Here is a 12,831-nt window from a genome sequence, read left to right as displayed (position 1 = left end):
TGTCATGTTAACGCATTTAAACAGGGCACTTCCGGCGACGATGCACAAAATAAAACTCGAGCGTTCTCAACAAAAAGCCAGTAAGGGAAAATAAACGAGTTCATCCTAACTGGTTGTACTGGCATCATGTAGGTTATTTATTTATTTTACTACGTCAGTAACAGACAAAAAACCCCTTTTTTTGTCTTTTGTCTTTTTGCACACACAGTACTGTGCAAAAGTCTTGAGCCACCCCTATGACTTTCATTAGCCCACGTATCTGTGGAAAAATAGAAAACAGGTGCAGCGATTTACTGAAACCTGAAAACATAAATGAAAGAACAGTAGATAAGGAAAAAATATAGTTTACACAACCTAATGAAAATGAAAGTCAATATTTGGCATGATCACCTTCATCCTTCAACACAGCCTGAACTCTTTCTGGAAAGCTTTCTTATAATATCTTTAAGTAGTCTTCAGGAACAGTTCTCCAGGCTTCTCGAAGGTCATTCAGAGCTCTCCTTTGAATCCTGGATGGCTTTTGTTCTTTTCTAGGTGGAGGCAAAAATTCATGATTGATAGTGTGTGTGTGTTATTAGGTCCAGGTATGCTTTGAATGCACTGGTAGTGTGTTTGTGATCACTGCCATGCTGAGAAATAAAGCTGTCATCAATCACACGCTTAGATAGCATTGCATGTTGAATCGAAAGTCTGAGAATACCAATTCTGACAAGATCACCAACACCACTGGTCAATGGCTGTTCACGTTCACTGTTGTACCTCTCTCATTAAAGAGAGGCCCCGAAGGGCCAGATGCATCTCTCAGGTCCTGTGTTGGACGTTTGCTGGATTTTTTCCTACTTCTTAACAGTTTGTGTGTTTTTGTGAGCACTTGCTAGTAACACATTGCCTAAAGATAATATTTGAAATGGATTCTTTGATAAGTTGTCTGGTAAGTGTCAACACTGATTCATCGGTTGAGTTCGAATGACTCATCATTAAGTGACTTAACAAACAAGCAAGACCATTTCAAAAAAGTCTGGCTAAAGACTTTTGCACAGATCTGTGTAACTCATGATAAATTATAATGGGCCATACTAATGTCCTTTGGCACAACCCCAAACTCCAAATAGCTTATAGTGAATGAAATTCCGTGAACACATGCCTTTACCAAGTTACTGCAATATAAGTATAAAAAATAAGAGACAACAGCTTTTTTGGATAGGTTAGCTACACAGTACGAAGCAGCCTACGCTCTAAAGTAAAGTAAAATAAATACAAAGTTGACATTAAAACACAGAGTCCAATCCAAAACAAAATGACAGAAAATCTCAGAAATCATGCTTTCATGTACTTCTCCTATAATGTGACATTCGCAGCGTTTTATTTTGCCTACATGATCGCTGCACTTCCGCCGTGTAACTAGCTCTCTGTGGCTAACTTGGCGCATTGCACTGTTGAAAGCGGGCGAAGCAGGGCTGTCGAGCCCCCTCCCTTCTACCTCCTTCCACTCCTCCTCCTCCCTTCCCTGCCCCGCTCCCAACATCAGCACCAGCGCTTTATGGACGAGAGCCAATGGCGAGTTGTGCTGCTATGCAGAATTTGCTGTTGTGGCATGTTTGGGCAGCAGTTCAGTGACACAATTCACCATAAATCAAATCTTTATAAATCAAAGTTTGCGAACAGATTTAGATACATATATTATTTATTTATTTGGAAAATACGTTGTTAGATGTGTGAAGAGGATCCTCTTGAGATAGACAGCATCCGGTTTCTAATGGGCTCTCTATTAAACCACCATGTTATTCTACTTGTTTACTTGCGTTAAACCAGGCAAACCTCCCGAAAAACAAATGCATAAAGGGGGTGATAATGGCCTGTGTTGAATGTCATGTGTGTGTGTGTGTGTGTGTGTTTCTTAATACATTTCTATTGATTTTCATCATCATTTGATGGTGCATTAGCATTCAGCGGTGACCTGTTATAGGGATGCTGGGTGGAAAGCACTGATAAACGGGGATTCCCTGAATTAAACCCAGCTCTCAGTATGATGTCATGCTATTGAGCTAGTATATTATCTCAGTGTACACGCAGAGGCACGTCTGCTTTCAGTGTATTTTCTTCTTAAAGAATTTACTTAAAATCAGTTGTGTCGTTCACGAGTGTTTCTCTCCTATTCAGTTTATGTTCAGCTTACAGCACATTTGTAAATATATGAAGGGACTAAGGAGTAGTTTTCAGTGCCCACACTCCTGTGACAGATGTGAATGCTGCTGAGACAGAGTAATTTTCCCATCAGGGATCAGGTTGCTGCAGAGGTATAGCTACAGTTAGAGCTCCATCTTGTGGACGTTCAGCGTTTCTGCAAGACTAAGAAAGTAATTTCTCAGTTTTTGACAGGACGACTTGATAATATTTAAAATTTTCCACAACATTCACACAACTCAGGTCATTGCCTCTTAGTTAAATTACTGGCACATTCATAATGAGCATCTGGTCCCGAATCGAGTCAGTTAATGGAAAAATAAGTTCGATGAGTCAACAACGTCGCAAACCGGAACAGTAGTTTTAAAAATATTTTAATTTGTGGAAAATAAATGTACTCCCTTTCTTTGTGGCCTTTAAAAACTAAGATAACCACAACTGTGTCTCCATAGTATAGAGCAAATGCCAAGTTATTATAACCAGCAAATGGTTGGAATATAAATGACAGGAAAATGGTTAAAAAACAACCAGGTTAGTCCAAAGGTCACAAATTATAACCAAAGTTTTTCCGTTTTGCTGGAAGATGTCTCTTCCTTCCCAGGCTTTATGCTAAATGGCTTCTGGCTTCAGGGATATACAGTTTGGTCCACAAGGTTTTGTAATTTTGTACACCAACACAATGGAGTTTAAATCAAATAATCAAGATATGACTAAAGTACAGACTTTCAGACTTTAATCTGACTTATAGCATTTGGGTACATATTTTGGCCATGCTTAATAATGGAGTCAAAATACAAACAAATATTAATTACAATTTAATCATAATGCACATCCACAACATATAAACCACAATAAGTCAGGTTTTAACAATGAAAAGTTCTTCGTTTCATTTTTACACACGTTGTCAGCTATAATTTGGAGTTTGATACAACCTTGCAGTTTATAAGATGGATCATTTTATCAGATACTCTCATGTAGGTGAGTATCCTGTGCAGAGGTTTGATATTTAACAGCTGAATTCTTCTTTAGTCGATCAGCTCTCAGTCTCATCAGGTCAAAACATGCCTTTGTATTTGAGCTTGTCTTCTTTGTTCTTCTCTTCCATACGCATGTTAAGTATGGCCAGTTCCTTCTTAACAGCCTTTTTCATGCCCGGGTTCAGGTCCAGCACCCTGCTGAAATCCTGCCGGGCCTCCGCCTCGTTCCACACCTCCACGTGGGCCTTCCCTCGCAGGTAGTAGGCCTTAACTATGCCTGCAGGACAAATATAAGCTTGTTTGTTTATGCATTTGCAAGCAGGCAGTCATGCGATAGAAATATGCAGCTCTGCAGTGAGAGAAGACATAACTGACATAACCGTTTAGGTCTATGAATGATAAAAACACGCACAGGCACCAGGATCAGACTTTAACGGGACTATGCAACCTGCAATTACAAGCGTCATAAAAAAATTCACACGCTCATTCTCACAGTATGAAAACATGCCCGGCATATAAAAAAGCCTGAATAAACTGTAAACCATGTGACAGTCTTTCACAACTGGCTGGAAAGTGTGATAATACTCTTGGCAGAGAATTCTCCCCCTGCTTTAAGATCCCTCGCTTGCTCGAGTTAAAAAGCTTGTGATGAGTGACAAACCTGGGTGCTGATTGATAATGTCGGTTGTGTGCTCAATGACCTCGTAGTACTCCTCCATGCGGAGCAAACATTGGCAGTAGTTAAGTGTTAAAGTGTTGGCCATCTTCTCCAGCTTCATCCATGGGACATCCCATGCTTTCTCCTGATATGGGAGGAAGAGGTTCAAAGTCATGCCTATATATAATGGCAAATCAGTGCTTTGTAAAGGAATTTCTGCCTTGGATCAATTTTTTCAAGTATTAACCTTGGTCTGAACATTTTTAATGCAGATGATGGCCTCCTTGTATTTCTGTGTGGCTTCTTGGTAACGTCCCTGTTTGTAGAGTTTGTTTCCCTGGCCGTGCAGCACAGGAACGGCCTTCAGCCTCTCCTCATCACTCAGAGCCCACGTCTCCCTGTCGTACTCTCTGGGCTGCTGCACCTGTCAGCCACACATGCACATACACGGACTTCAGTTTTCCATCAATTATACTACAGAGCCGGGATGTCAAACATAAGGCCTGAGGGCCAAAATAGACCTGGCAAAGGCTCCAATCCCGGCTACCAGAACTTGTTCCCTAATTTTAAATATTTATTTCTCACAACTCACAAGAGTCATACTGACAGATTTCTTTCATTTACTACAGCAGTGTTTCTTTGTTATGCAGAAAAACTGAGATATACTTTGAAATCTTTTTCTAATACTCAGACATCTCAGGGATTAAGTGTGAAATGAAACTTCTTTATACTGACAGCCCATTTATGATTAAAGTGTACAGTGAGTTTGACATCCCCGTCTAGATATGCTAAACCCCTTTAATGCAAATATATTCCTAATTTAAAAAGCATTTATTTTGTAGGCGAGCTTGCAGGTTGTCTTTCTTCTTTCTCACCTTGAGCAGCTCCAGGACGAAGTAGAGCGGCTTCGGTTCCTTCATCAGCTCATCCAGGTCTTCATAGCCAAGGCTGTGGTAGGCAAACATGTTGGCCATGCCGCATGTATGGATGTGCCAGTCGACTGGGTCTTTGCCCTCAGCGATGCGTCGCATGCTTTTGGACACCAGTGGATAGACACCAGTGTGCTGGAAAGGAGGATCACAAGGTGATACAAGACTTAAAGTGACTGAGGTGGATCACGAAACAGTCCATGACTTTTAGTCTGTGCCTCATGAGTTTGGTGTCTTTGAAATGGCTGTCTGTTAAATATTTATATGTTTTATGGCGATATGGCATCACTCAGCAACTAAAAAAAACACTGTTATCGTGCTGACTGAACATTGCTCATTCATTACATAATTTACACCAAATGAACAGGTTTAAAGATGCTTAGAAGCTGAACTGTGATCACACTGATATTAATTGTGACACTATTAATTCTGCTCTAATAATCCAGCACAGAGATATAATTTTATTGCTTGAAAAGTAACAGGACAACCCTTTGCAACATTCCATACATATTACTTTTAATTGTTTCCCTATTGATCTGTCCAGGGTGTGCCCCGCCTCTCGCCCTGTGGTAGCTGGAATGAGCTCCAGGATGTTTGCCTATTTAATGTGTGTTTCTGTTTTAAATCTTGCCTGTTTTAAGCTGACACTTAAACACAAAGAATTTCATTATGTGACTGCATAATTACAATAAAGAATCTTGAAGCTTTGCACTAAACATTTTACATTGAGTTACTCAGCATTCCCTGGAGCTTGTTTTCTTAACAAGTTATGTTTGCCCTCTGCTGGGTGAAGAGTGGCAGCGCACGACACAGCCAGTGGAGCAGGCTATGTCGTGCAGACGTGTTGTTCGGAGTGAATAAAAGCTCTAAGCCCCATCAAATCTAATCAGAGTGGAGGGGAGTCAGTAGTGCTGATTCAGCAGGAGTCAGAGCCGATTAGGGAAAAGTGAGGCTGCTGCGGATTAATGACAGTATGCCTCGATCCATCTGTCTCTTACACACACACACACACACACACACACACACACACACACACACACACGCTAGCATAAAAAGTTAAAAAGTTATGGATTACATAACATGTGACAACATATTCTGAGGTAGCATGTCTATATTATAAAGCCTGTTGCAGGGATCGATCTGTTTATCTGTTAGTTTTTATCTGTCTTTGTTTATCTGTATGAGATGACAATTATTCATAAAAACAATCATATATTCAGTGAATTAAAAGTAAAACTTTAGCCGGTACCCGACTTGTTATTATTGCTGCATGAATGTTTGTTTAAAACCACAAAATGATGATTTAGTTTTTCTTCTAACCCAAAAGTTACGAAGACTTGTGTGTCCCATATATACCTTAACCTTCAACCTCTATATCTGGAACACATCTCATCCTGTGTTAGTTTGTTTCCTTGTTATTTAAAGCATTGTTTATAACTCACACATCTGCAGCATGATGTCATTCTGTCTGCACGGACACACTTTTCAGACTAAGTTTGGATCAACAGGATGTAATCCACTTTGAGTTAGACGAGTGAGAAAATTAGGGAGCGTGCAATCAAATAAATACAAAACCAAAGCTTTTATTAGCACTTACAACGGTGTCACACCAGAACTCCGCCACTTCACCGATCCTCATAGAGGACAACAGGGTCTCCCAGATGTCCAGCTTAAACATGTTGCCAATCACTATCTCCATGGGTGTTCCAACCGCTTTGCTGTCATCTATCACCGTGCGCTCGTCGTCACACAGCTGCGTGCGGAAGTGGAAGGTCACCTGGATAAATAGTAAGGAGAAAAAGGCCCATGCTGTGTGAATCTGCTACATACAGTAGAGTCGCCTGTTATTTTTTCATATTTGCTAGGAAAATAGGAAATAGTTAAGTGTTTTATTGAAAACGTAATGGAAAAACACAATATAGAAGGTTTGTACAAAAATGAAACCACTGTCAATCAAATGCTTTCCTGATGGTGCTGCATGATGGATCAAAATCTGCCTGAACTCATCTGCATTCATAATTTCACCAATTTTAACAAGATCCCCAACACCCTTAAACCACTAAAGAGCCTCTGTGTTCTCCTGAGCTGAACCAAAAATGTCAAATTTGAATTCATCACTCCATCAAACCTGTTGGACCTGATTTTCAGTCCAGTTCTTGTGCAGTTTTGCACCCCTCAGCCTTTTCCCCACCTCTTTCCTTTCTATAAGAATAGCTTATTAACAGCCACCCTTCCACTGATTTCAGATGAGGCTTCAGATTTTCTCCTATTCTTAAAGACTGTTTATGTTATCCGGTGTCTTTAAAGTCTTTCAGGGACACATTGTATACCACGAGGAGATATACCAAGTTTTCAGCTAACAGCTCTTTGGCAATCACCTGTTGGTGCAAAAATAAAATTTTATGTCTGTCAAACTGTGTTATCTTTGGCATTTTCCATAGATTCAACAAAAGAAATGGGAACAAATCATTTGCTTTTGCATCCGGCTGCTGGTAAAAAAGTGCCTAAAGACACAATTTAAAATAGTCTCTTTGCTATGTTGACTGTTGTGTGTAGCCACAACACTGGTTGATCTCTTGACTTAGGTGCCTTTTTATATGATGAGGACTGGGCTGAAAATGTAAAAGCAGCCGATGTCCAAAGGAACAGTTTTAAAAGAGCTTCAGAAAGCTTCAAGACCACTTTAAAAATGACAAAAAAGTCTGACTCCTTGGAAGCAAAAGATAAAGAAATTAAGGTTGACTCAAGATTTGCGACAGACTGGCGACCTGTCCAGGGTGTACCCCGCCTTTCGCCCTATGACAGCTGGGATAGGCTCCAGCGCCCCCCGCGACCCTGAAAAGGATAAGCGGAAGTGAATGGATGGATCAAGATTTTTACACAGTACTCTACAGAATGGACAAACTGGAGAAAATGATGGCAGTACCTCCCCAAACAGGTTAGTTTACATAACATAGCGATAGCATGAGTGTAAATACCAGAAGAATAAAGTGGAAGAGGAAGTGCAAACGTATTCAAACCTCAGTGATGGGAAAAGATATTATGGTGAAATATGGGTCTGAATAACAGTGAAATTTGAGCATCTCAGCAAAAATGTTACGTCACGAGCTTCACACAGCTCAGTTACTCAACAAAGGAGACAGACAGGAGGAAGGTCACACATGCCAAGGTTGTCTGGTTCTGTAATATCCAAGGAATGGAAACCTTTTAAAAGAACTGTGTGCAAGCTGTAGTAACAAAGAAAAACCAGTTCTTTAATGCGCAGCACCAGTAAAATTCATCAATGAGTTCATGACCCTTGTGAAAGGCTTCAGTGGCACATGAGAAACGAGTAGTAAACATTATTAGGAAAACACAAGAACAGGGTATGAGACAGTCAGTTAGCCTCGATCAGTAGTGACACATAATGTAACTGAGATAAGGAGAACTTCATACGTCTTTAACGTCCAAGCCATTTTTTCAAATTCAGTTCTCATTTGAAGAATGTTCTTATAATTTATATTGTCATAAAATAAAATTAAAATCTCATTAAAATGTTATAAACCGCTACATCTTCTATCGACCTCTACTGGCAATAACTTGGGAACTACAGTAACTTGAGCATGCTCATCCCTCTTTGCCCCTCCTGCGGCAAATTATTAAATAATAAGCACACAGTATGGAGATAAAATCCACAAATATTTAAAAAGCTAAATATATGAACTTCTGTACTCTGTTGTTCAACTTTCTGAACTGTGTTCCTTTATTGTTAATTTTGTGTATATTAAAATACTACTTCAAGGAAGTGCAACACACAGTTAGCTCCTGAGCTCATTGTGCAGACAGTCATTCTGTTCCTTTGTAATTAAAAAAAGGTACATCTGCTCTGCTTAAAATCAAAATTAGCCACAGACAACAGTGTTATAACACAGAGTCGCTGCCTTTCTTCTTCTGCATGGTCTTGTGATGCTGATGACATTATGATAATTAAGTGCACATATTAAAACTGCAGTTTTAGTATGAGTTATATTTCTCGCTTTGTGAGTTATAGTTTTAATTTAACCTATCACATGAAAAATGGTCAAATACGATTAATTTTGGGCTCCGGAGACAATATGAAGTCAAATGTTTTTTTTATGCCTATCCGTGGTAGAATAATCCAAAAGTTTAAATGAAGTCGGCCTACAGTACCTTCACTCCTGTGACAAACTTTGGAATGTCTCCACTCCCTCCATGCAGGATGGTTTTCTTAATTCCTTCTGATCCCAGCAGGAGTGCGTCTTTCATATCCGACATCTTTACCTCACCTTAAATTACAAAGCATATATCTCACACAGAGGTTTGTGTCTGTGTTGTGATGGGTACAATATATGTAAAAGCTTGTTGATGATTTGGCGGTATCGATTGTGGTGGATTAGTTTAGGCAGAGATAATGAGATTAGAAACTTCTCCTCCTCTCCTTATGTCCCATCATCCCTCTGTAGCACTCATCCCCAGCACTTTCTCTAAACACAAAGAGGACGATAACAAATGAAACAACAATCCAGGACTAGATTTAATTGGGATGGATTTAAGTTTCTTTAGATTTAATGTCAACATTTGCCTGGATGAAAAGTCCTAATGTGCATGTTTGTGTGTGTGTTTGTGCTAGAGATAAAACATGAAAAGAAAACTCTGTACAGGTCTACAAGAGCAAAACTGGAATGGTTTCCATTCCAGAGGAAATTTCCAGGATTTATGTGGATGTGGTGATCCAAACAATGCAGAGAATACTGAGAAATGGTGGAGCAGACAATTACTCTATGGACTCCTTGACCTTGTCTATGAAACATCTGTCTCCCATCTGTGCAGTGCCTGTGTGCATGTGTGCGGGTGTGTTATCCAAGTGCCCCGTACTGTTTGCTAACAAAGTCTGCAAGCAGTTTGAGGGGGCAATTATTCCCAAGCATTACCCAGTGTTAATGTCTTATTCCATACTAATGGCACAAATAGAAAACCCAATAACTGCACCTTGGCAACGCTCACAATTGTGTAACTTTATAGGCTTGTGTTTCCTCTGTGCAACAACATGGAAAAGTTAGTGTTTCGCATTGAATTATCAAGCGAGACAGCTGTCTAATCTCTGTTCAAATAAGACCTCTATATCCCTGGAAAATGCTGCAACCTTCTATCAGGTTTGCCTTTTCCCCCCCACTGATGTGACAAACAGGATTGGGCAATAGTTCGGTATGTACTTGGCAGCTGCTCAAGGTAAAGGCAGAGTTCACCCCCTCTTGTGGAAGAGCTGGGCAGTGCAGCAGGAGTTTGCCTGCTTCTAGATCGTATTGCCTCTGATTTGAAAGTAAAGCTCTTAGAGGGAATCACGTGTAAAGCTGGCCTTTACAAACAAACTATTTACACAGTCTTGTGGCACAGAGGTGCTTATGTTAACTAAAACCTTCACAAACACATTTAAATGCCAGTTACAAAAAAACAAATAAATAAATTTCTCCTTCTTCTACATTCTCCCTGCCCTGTCTTCTCTCCTTTTCGAAAGTGAAATGCTGAAAATGCAACATGGGTACATGGCAGAGTGCCTCCCTCGGATGGCAGATTTGTGTTGCTATAGTTACAGCCTTTTGCATCATCATATCTCTGAGTTTAGAGGAACAATCTATCGCTAGAGTCCTATAATTACTCATAAACCTGATAGCATGTCCCAAGAAAGGTTTCAGATTTAAAGTCATGTGTATCACCATTTCTGGTCATTTCTTAAATAAAAAAAAAACAAAAAACAACAACAACAAAAAACATCTGACCTGCTGGAGAGGTAATACTATCACAGCAGTTTCTGTTATAACCGCTTTGTGTCAGAGTGACTCATATTTCTTGCGTCACAACGCCTACACCTTGTTCTATTGCTCTGCCTATGGTCCATTTGTGTGTGTGTGTGTGTGTGTATGTGTGTGCGTGCAAGCACGTCAGAATTTTCTGCATGTACATTGTAGCGTGGGAAATTGAATGCGCCACTTTGATGAACCACATGCTTGCATAGCTTTGAGAATGGGTTCATCTACAAGTAGTCCTTCCAACAGGCAGCACAACCCAGTCTCTGCCATATTTGGGGCGATCGTGGCTCAAGAGTTGGGAGTTCGCCTTGTAATCGGAAGGTTGCCAGTTCGAGCCCCGGCTTGGACAGTCTCGGTCGTTGTGTCCTTGGGCAAGACACTTCACCCGTTGCCTACTGGTGGTGGTCAGAGGGCCCGGTGGCGCCAGTGTCCGGCAGCCTCGCCTCTGTCAGTGCGCCCCAGGGCAGCTGTGGCTACAATGTAGCTTGCCATCACCAGTGTGTGAATGTGTGTGTGAATGGGTGGATGACTGGATGTGTAAAGCGCTTTGGGGTCCTTAGGGACTAGTAAAGCGCTATATAAATACAGGCCATTTACCATTTACCATATTTGGATTCTTCTGGAAACTAATTGGTGATGCAGTAGTTCCACCTTAAGTAAGTAATACTCTATTTCTGGAAAGCACAGTCATGGATTTCCTGGGGTGGAGCTGTTCACTTTGTAAAAAGCCTTTCATTCATATACATAACACACGTGGGAGGACTTCCTCCATGACGCACACTATATACGCACATAGAATAATGTTTATGGATGTGTACACCATTTGTGCTTCTGCTGCTGCTGGGAACAAAGCACAAAGAGTAAACAGGAGACAGACGAGCGATAGCTCGATTACCCTTTCTTTCTCTTTGAGATTGACACTTAGAGCTCATCAGGCAGATGCAAAAGGAGGAGGAACAGACACTGAGGGGAGGTTTGGAGCCAGCACACAAGAGCAGGAGACATCAAACACATGCATGCACATACACATATGTTTTATAGAATGGTCACTTTGAAAGTGCACCGAAGTGCTGAAACACAGAACAAAAAGAAAGGGTTTAAATAAAAAATAAAACACAAAGTGAGTAAAAATAAAACCAAATGACACCCAGTGTAAGGAAGTGTAAGGAAGCAAATATGGGGGACATGAGGGCTTGTTTGTATGTGCCAATTAACAGCCATGCCTCTGGGTTTTGGATCTAGTTAAAGTTGACTATGTAAGCAATGACACCTGGACAACTGTTACAAAAAATGAAGTCGAGATGAAACTGAGGAATGGATTACCATCTGAAAGTCTCTGAAGCTCAGAAATGGCTTTACTTTTGCAGGTAGCTGAAAAAAGCTAACTTTAACGAGAGCATTTATGTATTTATTTACGTGTTTATTTTAAAAAATATAAATCCTCAAAAGGCAGAGATTGTGGAGGTTAGGAGTTCCAGTCACAATGATTAACAAAATTATGTGTTAACATCATGGGCCACAACAACCAACTTTGATCCTAAGTGGGCTCCAGCGAACTATGTGATTACATAAAACGTTCTCTTAGTTCATTGCTCACATCGTACTGTAATTATGAAATATAACGTTTTTCTTAATTCACAGAAAATGTAATTGTTTATCTATTACTTTGGTGTAGTATGAATGGCAATGGCAGGGTTGGTCTTTATCAATAGAAACAGCTTTAAAACTGTGAAAACGCAGGTAAAAATTTATGCAGTTGTTCACATTTTCCAAAGGTGTCCAGTGGGCTGGATTGGAGTCTTTGCCAGGCCAATTCTGGCCCCCAGGCTGTAAATTTGACACCCCTGCTTTACACAGTCCACTGAGGCCCTTGGAGGAGTCATGGATTTACGTTTCAGTAGCTGGTAAATCAGTGAGTCATCTGCATAACAATGAAACAATGATATGCATGCTGGGTCAAGGATGGACTGTGATAAAAAACAAATCTAAACTGACCTACTTTACAAATTTAATAGTAATTTTAATGTCAGACATCCTCGTTTACCTGATAAGTGCTTTCACTTTTGAAACAATGGTTTGATTTTGCCACCAAAAGATTGTCTCATTTTACTGAAACCTATCATCCTCCCATTTTCTCCTGCTTACCCAATTCAGGATGGTGGTCTTGGGGGGGCTGGAGACTATCCCAGCTGCCATGGGTTGAGAGGTGAGGCACAGCCTAGACAGGTTGTCAGTCTGTCGGAGGGCTAACACAGAGACACAGACAACCACTGAGG

The 12,831-nt window shown here is 40.5% G+C and overlaps 1 protein-coding gene across 2 annotated transcripts in view; it reads right to left on the bottom strand.

Moving 5' to 3' along the window:
- Nucleotides 1-2,874: 2,874 nt before the first annotated feature.
- aipl1 (aryl hydrocarbon receptor interacting protein-like 1) overlaps nucleotides 2,875-12,831 on the bottom strand; it is a 44,387-nt gene continuing 34,430 nt past the window's right edge. The window contains exons 1-6 of one of the 2 annotated variants that reach the window (XM_085429964.1): nucleotides 8,919-9,023; nucleotides 6,346-6,525; nucleotides 4,695-4,883; nucleotides 4,067-4,243; nucleotides 3,823-3,964; nucleotides 2,875-3,438 (exon numbers count right to left, since the gene is read on the bottom strand). In XM_085429964.1, coding sequence (XP_085286090.1) covers nucleotides 3,239-3,438; nucleotides 3,823-3,964; nucleotides 4,067-4,243; nucleotides 4,695-4,883; nucleotides 6,346-6,525; nucleotides 8,919-9,023 — 993 coding nt within the window. In that variant the 3' untranslated portion in view covers nucleotides 2,875-3,238. Of the gene's footprint in view, nucleotides 3,439-3,822; nucleotides 3,965-4,066; nucleotides 4,244-4,694; nucleotides 4,884-6,345; nucleotides 6,526-8,918; nucleotides 9,024-12,831 lie in introns of those variants that run through there. The other variant, XM_085429963.1, reaches the window with a different exon arrangement.

Source organism: Copadichromis virginalis, linkage group LG14 (assembly GCF_057382275.1).
Source record: "Copadichromis virginalis isolate Kocher_CV1m ecotype Utaka linkage group LG14, C_Virginalis_male_GT1.1, whole genome shotgun sequence".
NCBI classification, from domain to species: Eukaryota; Metazoa; Chordata; class Actinopteri; order Cichliformes; family Cichlidae; genus Copadichromis; species Copadichromis virginalis.
The sequence above is the reverse complement of the archived record's forward strand: the minus strand, read 5'-3'. Positions and strand labels throughout refer to the sequence as shown.